Source organism: Falco peregrinus, chromosome 8 (genome assembly GCF_023634155.1).
Source record: "Falco peregrinus isolate bFalPer1 chromosome 8, bFalPer1.pri, whole genome shotgun sequence".
Lineage (NCBI taxonomy): Eukaryota > Metazoa > Chordata > Aves > Falconiformes > Falconidae > Falco > Falco peregrinus.
Window position 1 is genome coordinate 16,504,665 of NC_073728.1, and position 19,560 is coordinate 16,524,224.

The 19,560-nt window shown below is 42.6% G+C and overlaps 1 protein-coding gene across 8 annotated transcripts in view; it reads left to right on the forward strand.

The window, feature by feature from the left end:
* PIKFYVE (phosphoinositide kinase, FYVE-type zinc finger containing) overlaps nucleotides 1–19,560 on the forward strand; it is a 67,132-nt gene that overhangs the window by 673 nt on the left and 46,899 nt on the right. For 3 of the 8 annotated variants that reach the window (XM_055812940.1, XM_055812941.1, XM_055812944.1), the window contains exons 2-8: nucleotides 2,865–3,046; nucleotides 4,579–4,758; nucleotides 8,617–8,735; nucleotides 12,127–12,298; nucleotides 13,021–13,228; nucleotides 15,675–15,764; nucleotides 18,931–19,069. In XM_055812940.1, the coding sequence (XP_055668915.1) occupies nucleotides 2,865–3,046; nucleotides 4,579–4,758; nucleotides 8,617–8,735; nucleotides 12,127–12,298; nucleotides 13,021–13,228; nucleotides 15,675–15,764; nucleotides 18,931–19,069 (1,090 nt within the window). Of the gene's footprint in view, nucleotides 1–92; nucleotides 237–649; nucleotides 783–2,864; nucleotides 3,047–4,578; nucleotides 4,759–7,755; nucleotides 7,832–8,616; nucleotides 8,736–9,603; nucleotides 9,683–12,126; nucleotides 12,299–13,020; nucleotides 13,229–15,674; nucleotides 15,765–18,930; nucleotides 19,070–19,560 lie in introns of those variants that run through there. The other 5 variants (XM_055812943.1, XM_055812942.1, XM_027786164.2 and 2 more) reach the window with 5 other exon arrangements.

Genomic DNA, 19,560 nt, shown 5'->3' on the forward strand with positions numbered 1-19,560 from the left:
GCGGCCGCGGCCGGCGGGTGGATTGGCGCGGAGCTTCGATTGGCGCTGCCTCGGCGAGGAGCGCCGCCATCGGCGGGCGATTGGGCAGGGCTGGCGGCGGCGCGGCGGGTTGCTAGGGGCGGGCCGGCGGAGCGGCAGGCGCGGTGCCGGGCCGGGCCGCGGGAGGGGGGCAGAAAAGAGGCGGTGCCGCTCTGGGCCTGTCCCCGATACCTCGCACCGCTGCCCGTGGGGAGCAGGTGAGCACAGCTCGTCTAGCTCGGGTGATCTTGGTCGGCTGTCGTGTGGGCCTGTGGGAGCGGCTCCCTCTCTACGGGTCCCGGCCCGGTCCCTGGCGGAGGCGGCGGCGCGCCTTGGCTGCCCGCGAGCAGCTTCCCGCGGCCTCCCGCTGCTCCCTTCCCGTCCCGCCGGGGAATCCTCCGGGTGCGCCATCCCGGGCCGCGCGCGGGCAGGCTGTCCCCTGAGGAGAGGGGGAGGCAGGGCAGGGCGCTCGGCGTGGCTCCGGCGCAGGGGCCGGCGGTGAAGCGCCTGTGTCACGCAGTTACAGTTAAATAACGAGTGTTCCGCCGCTCCAGCTGGGTGCGCGGGTCGGGTGCCTGCCGTGACATCCGCGGAGCACGGAGCGCCCGGGCCGGGCTGGCGCTGGGCGGCCGTGGCGGTGCCGAGGGGCGCGGGGCGGCGGGGGCGTGCGGTGGCCTGGGGCCGCGCCTGGCCCTGCGCCCCGTCGGTGGCTGCGGAGGACGGTGCAGCCCAAAGCGGCTGTAGCTGCATCGCGCGGCGGCTGGGTAAGGGTCCTGGGGAAGATGTGGTGTGGTTTTGTGCCTGGTGATTGCTAGGTGTGCCTTGCTTTCTGGTTTCCCATAATACAGAAACAAGTAACTATGTTCCTGTGTGGTGGGGGGGAGGGAAGCAGTGTTTTCATTGTAGCGGGAGAACTAAAGCACTTTAAGAAAGGGTGACATACTCCATGGCTAATGTGTTGTGCAGCATAGAAGACCCAGGTGTTTCTGAAGCTAATGCCAAGCATGGTACTCTTCTCTTCAATCTGTTTTAATTAGGCTAGTACTGCTGTCACAGAAACAATTACTGTGTGGGTGATTTTTTTTTTTTCCCCTTGAAGCTAAAGTTTATTCTTCCAGAATCTCATATATGTTGTATGCAAGTTCAGAGACTTCCTTGTTTTTCTGTCTTGCCAGGCTATAGCCAGTTGCTGAGAGATGAACATAATTTCCTATAAAACTTTTTCTGGTAGACTTCAAAATGGGCTTTTTAATGTAGTAGCGTGTGTGGGAGCGTACCCGTGCTGTGCATTCAGCGTTTAAAAAGCAAGTTATCAGTTGCCTTGAGCACTGAAGAAACAATTCCAAATTTACCTGAAGATATGTTCTTGAAGGCATTTTTCATGAACTGTGGTTTTTAAGCATGCTCAAGTCGTGGGCTGAATAATCTTGCTGAAATGAACAATAGCAAAAAGTAACATGACTTACAGGGGAGAGGAATGTGGATGCTAAGGCTCAACCTTACATAAAGAACCTGACCAAAGTTTCTCTTGAAATTTGTGAATGATTTCTTTCTCTTTTCTTTCTTAAGGATACATGACTATCAGGAGAAACTCTTGAGCTAAACATGCTTACTATGCAAAGCAGCAAGCAAAAGTCCACTGAGAAGTCATATGACTTGCAGATAACATCTTTCCTTCGCTCCTTGTAGGAGTGGTCAAACCTTGCCACATGAGCTGCATGCAGCTTGTTAGCACTTCCAGTATCAGTTGTCAACCATGTGGATTTTCTCTGGACTGTGCAGATTTTTAGTGTAGCTTCTTAGAACTTGGAAGAAAATGTTCTGGTCAGGAGAATATGCCTGTAGATTCTAGGGAGAAGTTGTGGAAACTGGTATTTCATGAAGGAGCGTGTATCAGCTGCTAAGGGTTTTGATCCTTGGCACGCATAAAAGTCAGGCATCACTCATAGCTCCGTATGTTCCTATTCTGTCAAATGCTTCACTAAGTCTTGCTTAAACAAAGATGAAGGTAGTAAGCACCTTTGCCTAGCAGGTTAGAAGTGCAGACTTAGTGAGGCAGAGTGGAAGAAATCAGGTGTGTATTGAGGGTAAAGAACATGAGCTGTGGGAGAGTGTGACTCTTGGCCATCTGAAGGTTTTGATACATCGCAAGTAGGCTTAACAAGTGTAGCTTCTCCTAATATAGAATGTGGTTTGGTTGTTTGGCTGTTTGTTTTTCCTTGATGTATCTACTCTTGAAAGCAAGGAAGTTTAGAGGTGTTAGGACAACAAATAATCCACAGTTTGGGTTACTTCTCTGGTAACTTGCACAAGGCCCTGTACTGTAGTGCAGAGGGGAAGGAAGCAGTGTGCCACCAAACTCAATCTTTTAGTCCTGCTTTTGTTTGCAGTTAATTCTTTTTCTCATTCTGAGTTAACCTGGTGAAACAACGACCATGCCTTGTGCTTGCTCAGGTGTGCCTGTCTTGAGTTTTCTTGTTACAAGGGCTGCAGAAGTCATATTTAAAACTTTTTTTGTGATACACATGCAGAGTCTCCACTTGAAAACTTCAAGTTCCCATAAAACAGTTTAGTGGCTGTTTACTTACTTTGATTGCTCTGGATGTTTAACTAGGAGCTCTGAATTGCTCTCTACAAAGATGCTGATCTCTTGCCAGTGATTAGTCAGGGTTCATAGGCTCCCGACTCCAGCACTCTTGACCTGTGTTAATAGCAGATATCTGTGGGTCTGTGGTAGGTGGGGTGAATGTCCCCTCTAGCATCTCATTGTGACACCTTCTCTTCAGTTGACAAGATGTTTTGTTTCACCACCCTGTGTATAATGCATGTTGCTGAACTCTTTCCAGGGCACGTGAAATGGCCGCAGATGACAAACGGTCTCCGACACTGGACCCTACCAGTGATCTACCTCATTCTCCTAGTAGTCCATCTCATCTCACTCACTTCAAACCCCTGACTCCAGACCAGGATGAGCCGCCTTTTAAATCAGCCTACAGCTCTTTTGTAAATCTCTTCCGTTTCAGCAAAGGTAAGTGCTTGGGGGCATGTGTGTGCATGGATTGTGTCCGCTGTATTATTGATGCTCTCTGCTGCTGCACAAACTTGTAAAAAGAGCTCTGAATATAAGAGGATGATGTCAGATGGCTGGCCAAATGGATGGTGAATCAGTTCTCCTGGGGGAGATGTTGCATCTGCTTTTGGGTGACGTAGTAGAGCTTTGCTGTGGGAGAAGCACCATCTTGCAGCTAGAAATTGTGGCTGCCCATGAAGGTCAGAGACAAGCCAGTTAGCAGATAATATTTTATAGCTTCTTAGCTGGGCATCTGGATTTCCTTTGCCTGTATGAATTTTTTGGGGGGCTAAAAGCAGGAATAACCCTCTTCCAGCCTATATGAGCAAAATGTATGCCTGTCTTTCCAATGCAAGGTCTTGCTCCAGACTACCTCTGCTTCTCACCTTCCTGCCCACGTTGTACCTTCAGCTGGGTGGCAGGCGAGCTGCAATATTGCAGGAGGTCCACCCTTAATGTGCATGGCTTAAGTGTTCCCCATCAAGAGGTCTGAAATGTGAAAATTTTGTAAGTTAAGAAGTAATACTTGATTTTTGCTTTTATGCTACATATGTCATGAAACATATATTCTCAGTTGGCAAGCTCTTAAAGAACTATGTGAGGGTTTTTTTTGTTTGTTTCAAAGAAATACACTGTGAAGAGCAGTGAATTAATATACCTCAGTTTTGTACAAAAGCTGTGTATCTCTTTGTTGGAGGTGGCAAGCTGGTCAGCTGCTTTTGTTTAGTCTGTTCATTATCCAGCTCTGCTAAGCATACTTCTGCAATGTTTGGGCTAGGGAAAAAAAGGGCCAAGATAGCTTCTTGCATAAGCAAACTGATCTGTCCAGACTATTCTTATGCAAAATGAAAAAAACCTACCTGGTGTGAATGCTATTGATTTGCATAGTAGAATATTGCCTGTCACTATTAATTTTTTGAAAGTAACGTAAGATGCGGTCAATATTGGCTTCACTTGTTTGTCTCTGCACAATTGTAGCTGGAGTCAGCAAAGTATTGTGCTGAAAGAATGGGAAAACAATCTTGAAACAGCATGTGAAATGAGCATGTTACTGGAATCGATGAGAACCTGTCTGTACTTGATCCTCTGATGGAAACAGGTGGATTATTATAGGCTGTGGTAACTTTAATGTGACCTCAGTACTGGCTTCCAGCATAACTGAAAAACTTTTCAAGGCAGAAGCTGATAATCAAGCGTAGCCATTCCATATAGCAAGAATAATTTGTGCTTGCCGATTTGTTTTTTTTAGACCCTTTTCACATAAGGGATGTTTCTGAAATTGCCAGAGCCTTGACAGACAAGTCCTGTGTACTGGTCTGTTTCCATGTTTTGAATGGTACTTTTCAGACTAAAAATTGGTGGTTTTTGTTATGTGTAATCATGATCCAAATGAGCCATTTGTGAGAGGTTTTTTACCCCTAGTTCTGCATGCAGTACTGGTTTTCTTTATCATGTCTGAGAGTTGGTTTCTTGCTTTTTGTCACCTCTAGATGATGGCAGGCTTTCATCCCCGGCAGAGAGAGCAGAGACAGGACAGAGTGATCCACAAGCGTTGAGTGGTGGCTGGTCCAGTCCTCAGCATCCCACCAGGGCTCAGTCTCTGAGGTCACCGGTTCCTTACAAAAAACAACTGACTGGTGAGCTGCAAAGAAGATCTTCTTCAACCCTGGGTAATTTCAGCTCTTTGTGCTACAAGCAAATGTTGTACTAGGCAGTCTGGGATGCTTCAGACTGAAGTGGAAGGAGGTGACCAAATGTTTGTTGACTGTCTAGATTGATAGCAGAATTTTCTATTGGGCTACACTGCTTCTGTGAGTGAGGTTGCACTTCAACCTCAGAAGCATTTTCCCTCCACCTGTAGCGTTCCAGCAAGACACTGTTGTTGGGGCTCTGCTGTCTTAATTACAAAATAGTCTGGAACAAAAGAGGTTGCCAAAACATATCCAATGTCTTAAAGTCACTTGAACCTTGATCCTGAAAATTTCTACTTTGTCTTGAGAGACTTTGGTTTCTTAACAGCTGCATTTATAAACTATACAGACTATAACTTTAGAGCTCATTCTGAGTGGGGTCGATGTTTGTGACCTCAAGGGAGTTATAAATGCAGATTTTTTCGCTTCTAGATGTTTTGAGGGGAATTGAACAGGAACTTGTGTCTACATGTTTTTTATTCCTACCCTTGGAACTATGGCCAAATGCTATACTGAACTTCTTCTAGCTGGAATGGAAATTGAATGTCATTTCAAAGGTGCAGCTGTGTAATGGATTTATGAAGATCTGGAAGGGCTAGTGAGTAGATAGTGGGAGTCCCTCTTGCTGTCTGCTAGGTTATTGTTGGCCACTTGTTGTCATTCACTTTAAAATAACTGCTAAAATACCTAGGGTCATGAAAAACTCTGGAAAAATATATTAAGTGATTCAGTAATTGAGGATGCAGAACAATGGCATGACTTACTGAGCAAATCTTTCTGTGGCCTGAACTCAGAAGAGTGTGCTGAGTACGAGTAGGTAATCAGAGCTGGAATGGTATTGCGGGTTCCTTCCTAGTGATCACAGTTCAGGTGGGGAGAGTAGGAAAAAAGGGAGGAAAACATACAGTATTTCAAAGGATGTATAGGATTGCCAAGGATCCGTAGCTATGAATACATATCAGAAGGATGAGAGGTACTGTTGAAATATGAGTTTGTGGGTTTGTGTTTTGTTTTTTTTTTGTTTTTTTTAGCTGTAGTAGCTGTAGGAGTTACTTTTTAGTTTAAAAAGGAGAAATAGGTTAGAAATAAATCAAATGGAAAATCTAGATGCGGTTCCTTTTGTGAGGTTTTGTTCAGCAAACATGTAGATGGGAAGGGAATGGATACAAAAAATGCAAATGCTGCATAAGCTGGTACTCCTGAAAAGATGTGTTCCACGCTCATGTTGGAGTGTCACACTGAAGGGCTGAGATGCAGCTGGCTTTTGTTTGTTAAATGCAAAATGATATCAAGTGAAAAATGACTGTCTTTGTATGAGTGTTTGGCTAGGGAAGAAGAGTAAATGGATGAAGATGTGATAGAGTTCCGGACTGAAAAAGTATAAGGACTCTATATACTAAAACCACGAGGAAGCTGTCTTGACTTCCTGGAGTTCTTTTTGTGCTTGTTGGACAATCACAAGCAAAAATTTGTGCAGCTGATCTGATTGTCATAAAGGATTAAATAACAGTTAAACAAAGTTTAACTTTATTTTGAAAAGCTGATTTTGTATGTAGCTTTAATTGTGGCTGGTGGGGTGTGTGGGGTGGTTTTTTTTGGGGGTGGAGGTGTGTGGGTTTTTCGTGTTGTTTCTTTGGTTTTTTTTATTTATTTAGCAGCATATACTGAGTTTGCTGCTTCAGGACCACTGAAAAAGCTTACCACTACTTAGATGCATAAGTGTGGTCAACCCTCTTGGGATCAAATAAAATAAAAAAAAAGGTTATGAAATCTCTTCAGAAGTGCAACTAATGGAAGTTTGGATGGTTATGTGGGCAAAGCAAGAAAAATACTCTTACAGTTTGCATGTTTACGGAAGGGAGTGTGAGTTTTGCAGATTTAATGGTGAAATAAGGAAATGCAGTTACAATGCTGAAAACATACCTCTGTAAATCATGCGTGCATTAACTGAGAAAATGGCTGTGGTATTTATAGTAATAGAATTTGAATCAGGACTAAGAGTCAACCTAAGACTGATACATGTGAGTCTTTTTATAAGGACAGTGTTTTGGACACAGTGTGTCCTGTACTGCAGAATAATAACTTCTTACATTCTTGCTCTCCAGTGTGTTTTCCCCAGAAGGGGTGAAATCACATGACTGAAAAGGAAAAAAGCCAACTGAATTTTAATCTGAGAATTGGTCAGCTTCTCTAGTAATAAACGGGTTGGCTATGTGCTCCTACTGCTGGCGGAATGCTTTTTCTAATGTAGATGTCATCCTTTTGACATTGTTTTATGTAACACGCATAGCTCAGTGTGGAGTTACCTGTGGCATTTCCTCATTGCTGTATGTGTTCGTACTTTGGGAATTGCTTGCCTGACAAGATTTGTCACTAGCTGGGCAAGGAGGCCTGATAGTAATTTTTTGAATTGGAAGCAACATTCCTGGAAAGAAGATACTATTGAATTCAGAAGTTACAGCAGGAAAGTCCAGGAATTAAATGCAGCATAGATCTTGTGATAGAAGTAAGGAGGAGGCAAAGGTTACTATGGTATTGATGTTTTCTTGAAATATTTAAAGTCCCTTTAATCACTATAAAATACATGACTTGGTACTGTCCAGAAGTGTATTTGGTTTTTTTTGTGTGGTTTTTTTTTGTTTTTTTTGTTTTTTTTTTTTTTTTTTTAATTCCAAGTGGCTAGCCACAGGACTGGGTTTAAACACTCTAGAATCTCTTTAAAATCCTCTCCTCTTGTGGATTCTTTATTGTACATAGGTCATTAAGCAGCTATATGTGGGCTGATTAACTAAAAAGTCTACTAAGAACCTGAAGAGGGGGCATGGAATCCTGCAGTTTTAATTGTGTTATTCTAAGGGGTTTTATCTGCACACAAAGGAATAGCCTAGTTGTTACTGCACAGCAACAGTTAACACGCTTCTGCTGGGGCTGTCAGCATTCCCGCTGACATCAGTGATATCTGAAGCAGTAAACAGAAAGCAGCCATGTCTGTTCTTCCAGTGCCAGGGGGAATCAAAATAAAATGCTAGTCAGATGGAGAGCAACGAAGCTGGTAAGAAACTTTAAACTATTCAGAAAAGTTGTTGATGACTCTTAAAAATGTTTAAGTGTTCAATGCAGCACTGTGTGTCCTGATCCTTCTGGAGAGAAGGATCCTATTTGTAACTTGTACAGCAATGCTTCAAAGTAATCTAGCATTTTATAGGAAAGAAACTAACTGTGTTAACTTTTTATTCAGGAGTCTCTGCTATAGTTAATCAAGAATGACTGTACAAGTTCTCAACAACTCAGCTTTTTTCTTGGAAAATAAGAAAAGAACCTCAAAGATGAGAACTTCTGGGAGCATTTTATTCCGAGTTACTGTTTTTAATCAAAACTGAGCAATTGAGTCCTGAGACTTGCTGTAATAATTTATAAATAAATTCAGGTTAAGGCATTGACTTACACCAGCCCTGGAGTATTCTTGCAATTACTTTGGAAGTATTAATATTCTAGAGGGCATTCTAAAATGAGACTTCAGTGCTTTCTAAAAGACTTTCATTACAAGGTTAATACAGTAGGTTGAAAGTCCCTTCTTTAAAAGCCGTTTCCATTCTCAGAGAACTTAAATCGGTTCTTGTCAACAAAGGATGGTATTTAAAATGTCAATCAAAGCAAGCTATCTGACATCAGACGCTCCTTTTGGGGGAGGAGTGCAAGGTCAAAAAGTGATACACACTGTAACTTCGTAAAGTACATACATATGTGAACATTTCTCCCTCTGATGAGGTTTTGTGTTGTGATGTGAATGTTGATGTATCATGGAAGAAATGAATACTACTGTCCCTTCCCTTCCAGACAATCGGAGGAAAGTAGAACCACCTCTTGGAGGTCATGATCCTCGAACAGCAGTTCAGTTAAGAAGCCTCAGCACCGTTTTAAAGCGCCTCAAGGAAATCATGGAGGGGAAGAGCCAGGTACTTTGGAAGGATTTATAGGCCAGATTATCTAGAATCTGAACTGTTTACCAGGCTTCTCTGAGCTTCATTTTTTAGGTACATTGGGGGGGGGGGGGGGGGGGTTCAGATGTTTGAAGGATGAGTGAATAAACTCACAAATTCTTGTGTGAGTGCAGGGGAAACAATGGAACTTAATGCTGACTTTTGATGTGTCAAACATCTGTCATGCTGTGGGAGTGAAACATTTCAGTTGCTCAGCTTCTTGGACCTGGACCAGGTGCTCTCATTTTAGGCTCCTTCCCACTTCTGTTACCTAATCTGGTGTTACCTGATGGTTTTATTCCTAACTGTCATGGTTTAACCCCAGCTGGCAACCAAGCACCACACAGCTGCTTGCTCACTCTCCCTCACTCAGAGGGGTGGGGAGGAGAATCAGAAAGGAATGTAAAACTCAAGGGTTGAGATAAGAACAATTTAATAATTTAAACAGAATAAAAATGTAAGAACAATAACAATAATAAAAACAGTTATAATGGGAAAGTGGGGAAAATAATAAAATCTAAAGGAAAAGGGAGAAAGGAAAACAAGTGACGCACAGTACAACTGCTCACCACCTGCTGACAGATGCCCAGCCAGTCCCCAAGCAACAATCCTCCCTGCCAGATAACCCTTCAAGTTTATATACTCAGCATGACATCCCATGGTATGGAATATCCCTTTGGCTGGTTCAGGTCACCTGTCCTGGCTGTGTCCCCTCCCAGTCTCTTGTGCCCGTCCAGCCCTCTCAGTGGCAGGGCTCAAGAAACCTTCCTCCACTTAGTATAAACGTTATCCAACAACGACTAAAAACATCAGTGTCCTGTTAACATTGTTCTCACATCACAGCCAAAACACGGCCCTGCACTAGCTACTAAGAAGAAAGTTAACTCCATCCCAGCTGAAACCAGGACACTAACCATGGGCAGGTAAAACACATTGATTGTCAAAATAATAATGAGAATTCTGATAATTAATTACATCTGCTACTTACTGTGGTAGTGATTGGTCAGCAGTGTTTTCTTTCAAGCAAATATTGATCAGTGTTAATCAAGTTTGATTCAGCTGGGTAAAGGTCTGGTGTTTGCTACTGACTTGTTGATTTCACCTTCCTCTGCTTTGTTGGACCATGCCTTTAAGGTGAGGATCCAGTTGAGAAAAGAAGCCATAACTATTTGTAAGTGATGATATAAATAGCTGTGTCTGGGAGCAAGACATGAACAGGTAAAAGTACATTTAATTAAACTGATTGAAGAGGAAAAAGACTTTTGTCTTGGTAGCTTTTACAGGTAGACTTGGCGTAAGCTCACTTAACTTAAAATGCTATTCTACTTGTAAGAGTGACTTTGCTTTGGTGGAAAGGGCAGTATTTCTGAGGGTGAAACAAAAGCATTTCATTGCAGTGAGTAGGGCATTGAGTGTGGCCCCTATTTATATTTCAGTTTGTGGCAGCTTCTGAAGGGCCTCGAGATTTTCAGACACCTTTGAAGGTGTTGGAGAAGTGCTCATAAAAACAGGATGCAGCAGTAAATGTATATGTTTAGATCTTTCTCTGAAAGCAGTATGTTAGTTGCCAGCATACTGACTTCGGTGCAAATGGTAATGCATCACTGCCCTCCACTGCAGCAATGTCTTGCTTGAGTCGCTCTAGGCAACGCTTTCTTGTGGATTTGGTCTGTCTCTGCAGGAGACCACTTTACTGTTATAGGAGGTATGTGTCAGATCCTGGAAGGGGCTGCTCTTATCAATGTTTACTGCAAATAGGGGCCAGACTTGTGTTCTGAACTCTTCTTTGTAGGCTGTTCTTATCATGAGTGTTGGCTGTGACTTGAGCAAGGCAGAGAGCTGGAAGGTGTCACCAGCAATAGCCGGGTTTCTAAACAGCCAGTCAGGTGCAGGTGGGGCAGAGGCAATGTGAGAGAGATGGTGGGCAGAGACATTAATGCTTGAACAGCTGCTTTTTTTGTGGCAGAACCAGAGGCTTGGCTTATCATGCAGAGCTGTAGCAAAACCTGTTAATTGACATCCCCTGTAGCTTTGCAGCAGTTTCGTGGCAAAGCTCTTTGCTGCATCTTTCCCTGCTTGAAGCTTAGTGTTCATTGTAAAAATTTCTAGACTCTTTGGAACACTATAGACTACACTGAGCAGTCTTCAGCCTCTCTCTGTACAAGTTTTTTTTGGGTAAGGACAGCATGATATTGTTGTCTCGTTGATCATAGCTGTTTTGGTCTCAGAGTTGTCTAGCAGCTATGTCAAACTTCACTTTGTGAACATACAAAAATAAACCCCCAGGGTGTGCTTTTTTTTGATTATGTGAAAATCAGAATATGGATCACCTTTCTTCTCTGTGGTTACTCTCTTCTTGTGTTATTTTGAGAAAAATCTTGCAGCACTTCCCCTTCCTAAGAAAAACTCAGGGTAGTCAGTCCCTCTGAAAAGGCTTATTGCCAGAACTGAACTCTAGCAGTGTTTCACAGTTAGAGCTGTCATGTGACCATTAGCAGTTGTCTCCATCTGTGGTAATTGTAGCTGGTGTGCTCAGAATGATAATTGAGAGATTTGTCTTGCTCTGTTCTTTATAGCTACAACACCAAATGTAAGTTTTAACTCTTTGTTTTCAAGTCTTAAAAACAAGACAAAAATTCCTGTGGCTGTATGCATGCTGTAAATCTGCTGAATGTGTGTTCCACAGTTGTCTTCACATGGCAGTTAACCTGGAGTTCAGAAACAATGTCAATCTGGGACACAGACTTTTACAGCCATTTACTGAGGTTTTGAAGAATTTGATCATATAACAGAACTTTTCACATGTATCTATAGTCCTTTCAAAGTACATTCCAGTGTTAGCTGTTGAAATGATGTTCCTGCGCTGCTGATAATTCCTGATAATTTGATTTATCTCTGGATAACAGCTTCAACTAATCTGCAGGTTTTGGGTTTCTTTGTTCTGTTTGGTTTTTGGTTTTGTTTTTTTTGTTTAACTGTGCTTGTTTGAGGGCCTGTCATATGCTAGAGGCAAGTGAGAGGGAAGAGCAATCAATACTTCATAAGTTGGTTTCTTCTTGACCTTTCTCTACAGCTCAGGATAGTTTTTATCTGCTTTGCTTGCATCTTGGATAAAGAAGGCAAAGGCTTACTAGGTTTATTCTCACAGCTAAGAACTCTCTCAGCCTTCTGACTCCCTGTAAAACCACATGAAAAATCCTTTCTGTGCATATGTGTGCCTTATACACGAGAGTGTGAACATACACACATGTATATGAATATATGAGAGTGTCCTTTTCATATGCATGGTCTATACAGCAATCATGAGTCCAAACATGCTTTTTTTTATTTACAAAAAAAGGCTTTTCTCTGCTGCCTTACCTTGTAGGACAGTGACTTGAAGCAGTACTGGATGCCTGACAGCCAGTGCAAAGAATGCTATGACTGCAGTGAGAAATTCACCACCTTCCGGCGGAGGCACCACTGTCGACTTTGTGGACAGATCTTCTGTAGTCGATGCTGCAACCAGGAAATCCCTGGAAAATTCATGGGCTACACAGGTAGGGTTTACCTGTTGAGAAGCAGAACATTCTCTGTGTGCTCAGCTCTGTTTGGGCTACTGCATTTTATATTCTGGCATCTGCTAGAGAATGCTGTACAGGTCTCTAGTGAGCTTAGAAATAAGCAAAAAGAATCACAGCACCTAATTCTACCAGTTTCTTCATGCTCAATGGTGGATTATGCCATGCCTGCTTATTTTTACCAAGACTACATCCATGATGTCAAAAATGGCCACTGTTTAACAAGGATGTTCACTGCAAAAAATGTGTTCAAGTAAAAGCTGCTCTTAGTGATGGTAGTTTTAAAATTTTATAAGCCACATGTTCTAACTGAGAGTGAAGGAAACTCACCAGTTACCAAACTCTAGACGTCTCCTGAAGGAGATAATTATTTCCAGACATCAGCTGGTATGTCATATCTGACTGGCTGTTGTTGTAGCATGATTTCAGTGTGCACATGTGCTGTCTCTCCCTACCCCCACAACCTGTCTCTCTCTTACTGATCTCGCGTGTTATCCATCATTTGACTTGGAGGAATTCCCTGAGCGTACAGTTATCTGGGGTTTTGCTCTTTAAGGGGATATGAGAAGCAGACTTAAACAAGCAAAGAGGTTTTGAAACAGGAAACCCTGCTTTTTCTACCATTACACACCTTTCATCCTGTAGGAACAGAGTACTATTTGTTCCTGTTCACTTACACTCTCTGGTTCCTCTTTCCATAGGGGATCTCCGAGCCTGCACTTACTGCCGCAAAATAGCCTTAAGCTACGCACACTCCACAGACAGTAACTCCATTGGAGAAGACTTAAATGCTTTGTCAGATTCTGCATGTTCTGTATCAGTGCTGGATCCTGGCGAGCCGCGCACACCAGTTGGGAGCCGTAAAGCTAGCCGCAACATCTTTCTGGAGGAGGATCTAACCTGGCAAAGGTAAAGTGAATGGTTTCATGCTGAGCTCCAGAATCATAACTTTTCAGGCTGACACATACCTAGACAAAAGCTGGTGGTTTCCATCTGGGAAACTTAGTAGTAGATCTGTAAAAAGATTCTAATCCTGTGCTTGTTTCTAGTATTCTTCTTTTTGAGTTGAAATGTGGCAACTTTCCTAGTGGAGTTTTAAATTATTTGCAGTTTTTTCCTTTAACCTACTGAATCGGTGATTCTATACCAGTTGCAGAGCAGGCTTTTAGCTTCAGAGTTTAAAAAGACAAACCAAAACCCCATCCCTTCTAACTGCCAACGTATTGAGAGGCAAGTCAGTGTAACACTGATGCTTTACCTGTCAGGTTTTCAATTGAGCGAGAAAATAAACGAGATGCTGTCTGTGTAAATGAAAGAGAAAAGTTGGAAATAACCACCTGTTTCAACTGAAGTGGGATTGAAAGGACAGCTATAAAGGTTCTCCGATCTCCTTCCAAAGTATATTTCTTCTTATTGCTCTCAAATGAGGCGTTCTTAATTTTCAGGCCATGAATGAAAGAACGCTGTACTACTTATCAAATGGTATACAAGCTAATTTCTGAGGACCTTTATTTAATTTAAGGGTGGGCTGGAGAAATAGTCAGATGTGGTGTTTGTGTTCATTTCACTAAAAACAGAAGAACAGGCAGGTATGAAACTACGGAGACAATCTTGAGTCAAAGTCTTTCTTTAACTGAGGGGTAGTGTTAGTGACATGTGCCTCTCAGCAAATCTCTTCTGGTGGTTCTGATAGTTTTAAAAGGAAAACCTCAAAAACAACTGTCTTCAGAAAGTGTCCTGATTCTTGCTTTGCATGTTGCTTTTCAGAGTATGGTGCTCCTATATGGAAGCAATTAAAGAGTTGGCTTTAGGCCTAAAGGAAAGTACTTCTGGTTTAATGTCATGGTCACCTAAAGCAGTAATGTTGCAATACTTGGGATAAATGCTACCAGATTTTGAATTGGGGAGTAAGTATGTGTGCTCGGAATGCTTCTCTTCAGGTGTACAAAATAATAGATGGCATCATTAGTTCTGTCTTCTGATGTGTTATTAGTATCTTTATTATAGCAATTCAACAGCTTGTAGGCAGAACATGTAAAGGAAGTATTTATGTCTTTATTTTCGGCAGCTTGTAGTACTCAAGGGAAATAGTGGCTATTCTTGAAAGCCTAGTAACTTTCTGTAGTAGAACACTTAGTCTTGTTGGGGAACACTGAGTAAACATGGGCTGCTTTTGTGTGTGAAAGGGAGAGAGCGAGATTAGGTAATTTCCTTCAGTGAGTGTTGCTCGTAAAATGTAAAACTTTGTAGTGGGTTATGGTGCTTTTTTTAATACTGCATTTGGTATGTTCCTGATTGACCTTCAAGGGTGTGAACTCAAGACATTGAACTTAAATGCCACCACAGTGGAAGGTGGCAACTCACAGCTTTGTAATGGAAGTAAAGTTATTTTTCTAATATGTGGCTTCCGTGTGAGAAGTGGTTTGCTTCAGAAGAAAACTTGGGAGTTGAGTCTCTTCCCAAAATAATGTATTTGAGATAAGGCTCTTGCCTGTCGCTGTCATACACTGCAAAACAGTGAGAAAAGCATTTATGGGAGTGATGCTGTATTTACTTGTCTAATCTTGCTCTGCTATTTGAGCAGTTGGAACATGGAGGCATGGGCTTCTGCTTTAACTAACTTGAAGGGCTGTGACCTTTAAAAGTGAAGGAGTGGTGTACTCTTGGCAAGTACAGGTACTCGGGCAAAGTTGTATTGTGTACATTTTCTCATGAAGAACATTTATTGTGCTAGTAACGTGTCTACATCCCAGAGTACAGCCAGTATGGCTCTGTCAGTTGGAGTGTAGTGGCTTTTATCTGTTAACAGTTTTGCCAGTAGGAATTTACTTTGATGGTGTATGAATATCTGCCGTCCTTCCTCCTGGGGCGGAAGGGGAAGGAAGGCAAAGGTGATAGTGATCAGGTTAAACAGTTACAGAAGGTTGTCAGGCTATCTTGGTAAAAGCTGTCTAGCAATAGCTATAGATAGCATTGCTTGGATTGCAAAGATGATGTGTTGGGGAGATGAGGGTAATGCCTCTGCCTCCAAAGGGTGCAATGACAGCCTGCAAAGAAGGAGGATGTGTAAGAAAGCGATATAGGGGAAGAGGGTGTGAAGGCAAGATAATATGAGAAGTGGGAAGAGCCTGTATTGTCCAAGACTTATGTCTGAATGGAGAGAACTTGAGCACTGTCCTTCAAATATCATTGGCCCACAGCTGGAGAAAGATTTCCCTATTCCCTCATTGATTTAAGTCATGGGTGTGAATGAGAGGTAACATTATGGTTAACCTTATTTTAATTCCAACTGTTCTGATGCTGCTGCATGTGGCAAATCTCTCAAACATCTGTAACATGCTCCTTTTCCTTGCAGTTTGATTCACCCAGACTCTTCAACTACCACACTGTCTGCACGCCTTGGGTCTGTGCAGGAGGATGCAGGGAAGTCACCAGCTAGGAACAGGTAAACTAATCATATCTGAGTATTTTCTGTCCTGGATGCACTGCTAGCACACTCTTATCTGTAAAGCCTGTATTTTGGGGCTTGTTTTTACTGAGCATGCTGTTTCATCTTTAAAATGGGACACCTCATTACCCGTATGTAATGCTACAGAAAGACCATTTAGGCACATACTCATATGAATAAATATGCCACTTTTGAGGAACCTGTAGTTTGCTGCTTAGTCAGTCAAATAGAGGTGGTGGTAAAGAGGACAGAAAGGGGAAGAACTGGCTAAGGAAGGTGGTTCTGAGGAAGATGAAGAAAAGGGAGTTAACTGGGATATGGTAATGGTAGGCAAAGACTGAGGTCATGGAGGAGCAGAGGTGTAGTGTTCATCTGTTTGTTTTGTGGGTTTCCTCCCTTCCACCTCCTCTATCTGCTCCATCTGCACTTTCATTAATTACGATCTTTAAGTTACTGGGCTTCCTTAGGCTAAAATCCCATCATAGGTCTTTATGCAAGAGTGCTGGGTAAACTTGGAAATGTGAGATCTTTAGCAGAAGTTGTGAATGCTTGAGCTTAAATACATTGGTATTAGAAGAACAAGTAATTTCCACTTCATAGTGCTTCTGCTGCGGTTCTGGTTGCATACTTCTGTTATGGTTAAATTGGGGGAATGAAGGTGAGGCAAGGATATGAGAAGCAAAGCAAAGATAATCCAAATTTCAGTGTTGGAGGCAAGAGATATTCAGAGACTTCTTTACATTGGTGCTGCAGGAATGCAGAATGTTTAGCAATTTAGAGGGATCTGGCAGGACCAGCAAAGACAGGGAACTCTGCTGAGAAGGATGCCGGGCGTGCCTTTCAGGGAACGGACTGTTTGGAATCTTTATCTTCTGTGAGATGGGAACAGTTAGGAGAGGATAGGTGCACACTGTACAGCTGAGAACCAAAGATCTCACCTAGGGGAAGTCAAGTACTGGTGGATAAACTAGTGCCAAAAATCAATTCTAGATTTTTGGAATGGCAAGGAATTCAGAGTTAAAAGGTAAATGCTAAATAACTGCAGTAACGTCAAGACATGTCTGAAAACTTGAGGATGCTCTCGTGCATCCTGTTTGAATTGATGTTGTCTGTTTTAAAAGGCCTTTGCTGTTTGCTCACACATGCAGTAGTAGGAGGTTTGTAAGATGGACCTGGCAGGCTCAAACCACTCATTAAAAGTTAAATTTTAACTCTCTGGCTAATCATGGCCTCACCATAGTACTTACCTGTCTGGACTCCTGTTTGAGAAATAACGATGAGGTATAACCTATCTCTGCTCAAATTCTGAACCTGTGGAAACAAAGCTATTGGCTTTGGGCTGAGCAATGCTATCCTTTAGGTCTTCTCAAAGCAGCTGTAGAAGTTTCTTTGAGGCAAGCTTGACCATGCCACTTTGTAGATGAGATGAAGCAAAAAAGGTGCAGGCTGAGTGCATTTAGATGCAGGTAGCAGAAGTTACTTAATACTATTTGTTTTCCCTGTGGGTGGGGGACGTGTTGTTTTTTTTCTCAGACTGATTATTTATAGGGAAAAAACCCCAGCACAACAGTCAAACATTGCAAGCAGAGGGATTTGAACTTCTCATTTGCAGGTCCTTCTAAAGGATGGGGATTGTCATTGCAAAATCTCCCCCTCTGTTTTTAGAAAAGATAAATACAATTAAGTCCCAGATGTAATTGGTGATGACAAAGACACAGATATGAAATCTGACTGTTACAATGCTTGTTAAATGCCCTTTTACACAAAAAAATACCTGCTGACTACAGGTAGGTGGTACAGTTAAAGTAACTGTTGCAAAAAAAACCACACGGGAGGAGTGCTTAATAGTGGACTTTGATGTCAGTCTCATCTTCCACTAAGAATGCTTTCTGTTAAGCTGTGTAACTCTTCCAGTTTTAACTTTGTAAACTTGAGAGTATCTGAACAGAAGAAGAAGAAGAAGAGAGCATCTGAAGTAGAAGCAGAGTTTTAGCCTGCCTTGAATGCCTGACTATGACAGAAAATTTTTGCTTGTCACCTTTACATGGATGTAGAGCCAACATAGTTTTCTTTGATTCTGCTAAAAAGTACCTAACTAAAAACCTTTATCAGACCAGTATTCCTCCTCAAGAGACAGGGGAGGAAAAAGCAATGATTTTGAGACTATTGCACTTTCAGTGCCGCCGCCTTGCAGTACAAAATCTGAAATAGGGTGGCATTACTATCTCATGCCAGGACTCAGCCGCACAAACCATTGAGAATTCTTGGGAATTTAATTAGAGTGTCTGTTAGCCGCTTAGCAAACTCTGTGAAGTTACCTGAATTTAATTCCAAAGGCTATAGGCTGGCAACAGTTCTCATCACTGAGACTGCTGCAAGCCTCTTGAGTCAGTTCAGCATTAGTGTTCTGAGCTTCCCTGTTGCTGTATGCAGAAGTGTTTTCCATCCTCGCTCCTTAGAGTGCTGTTAGCATTAATAGCTTACACTGCATGCTTTTTGCTGTGTGATGAGAAGTTGCACCCTGGTTATTCAGAGGCTTACTCTAGTTGTGGGACATTGGAGCAGAGGGTATCTGGAACTAGCCAAGATTTCCTAACAGTTGAGCTGAGATCAGATGGATACTCCGTATCACAGTACAAGGAAGATTGCCAGCTGGGGAACAGGTGTGCAAACTTCCAGACTCTGCAAGCTTTCAACCATATATTTCAGAGGGCTGGAGAGAAGGAATTTTAAATAAGCCAAGGAGAAGGGGAATCTCTGCCCTGTTACATGGATCCTGTAATGGGATCTGTTGCTGGCATGCCATCTGTCTTGCCTCCAAACGGTTGGAGCTTCTACTTAACCAGTATCCCATCCCTGCCTCGGTCTATTCAAATGCAGACATATATGAATTGCTGTGTCTTAACTTAATTCTGCTTCCTACAAAGAGCTTTACAAAAGTTTATATTTAACTTAGATGCTCTAAAGCAGTACACTTGCTTCCTAGGGATCCTTTCTTCTGCTTTGATGGGTAAGAGTCTTTAAGCAGTAAGTCTGTACTGAGGAGAGTGAACAGTGTCACAGGCTTAAGTTCCTTTTTGGCACGCTACAAGATCAATGGCTGCTCTGGTGAAGCACTGCACAATGAACACTTACATCTCAATATTTCTCTCTTTCGCTACAGATCAGCCAGCATCACTAACCTATCACTGGATCGGTCAGGTTCACCGATGGTGCCTGCCTATGAGACATCTGTCAGCCCACAGGCCAGTCGCACGCATATGAAGGCTGAGACGAGCGAGGATGAGCGCAAAATCCTTCTGGTACCTTTCAGGCTTCTGTTTGTCTTGCTCTGTGAAGGCAGTGAAGTTTGTCTTTCTTATATCATGCAGCAGGAGTATCTTGCTGCCTTTAAAAGCTCTTTTCTGAGCACTCTTACCTTACCTGGACCCCTCATTCAGGTGGGGCAGGGTTGGAGAATATTGATGCTGCTTTGGATGCTTCCATCTGCCTGAAACAAATCATAGTTTCATGCAGTGTTTACATAAAGGTGTTTACAGGTTTTGTCTTGGAAGGTGTGTTATGCAGTGTGGAGTTGGTGTGTGGTGGCTTCTTGTGGGTTAAACCCATCATGGTTGCAGCTGTATCACAATGACGTGATTCTGTATTTTCTTCAGGTTCAGATTTTCCCTTTCATAGGCTACATAGGAAACTTTAAATGGCTGCATACAGAATGAATGAGTTAAAGCTGTTACAGCTTATTGGGCCAAATAACTTGGCTCGCCTCTTTGTTTGCAGAATAAATATAACATTT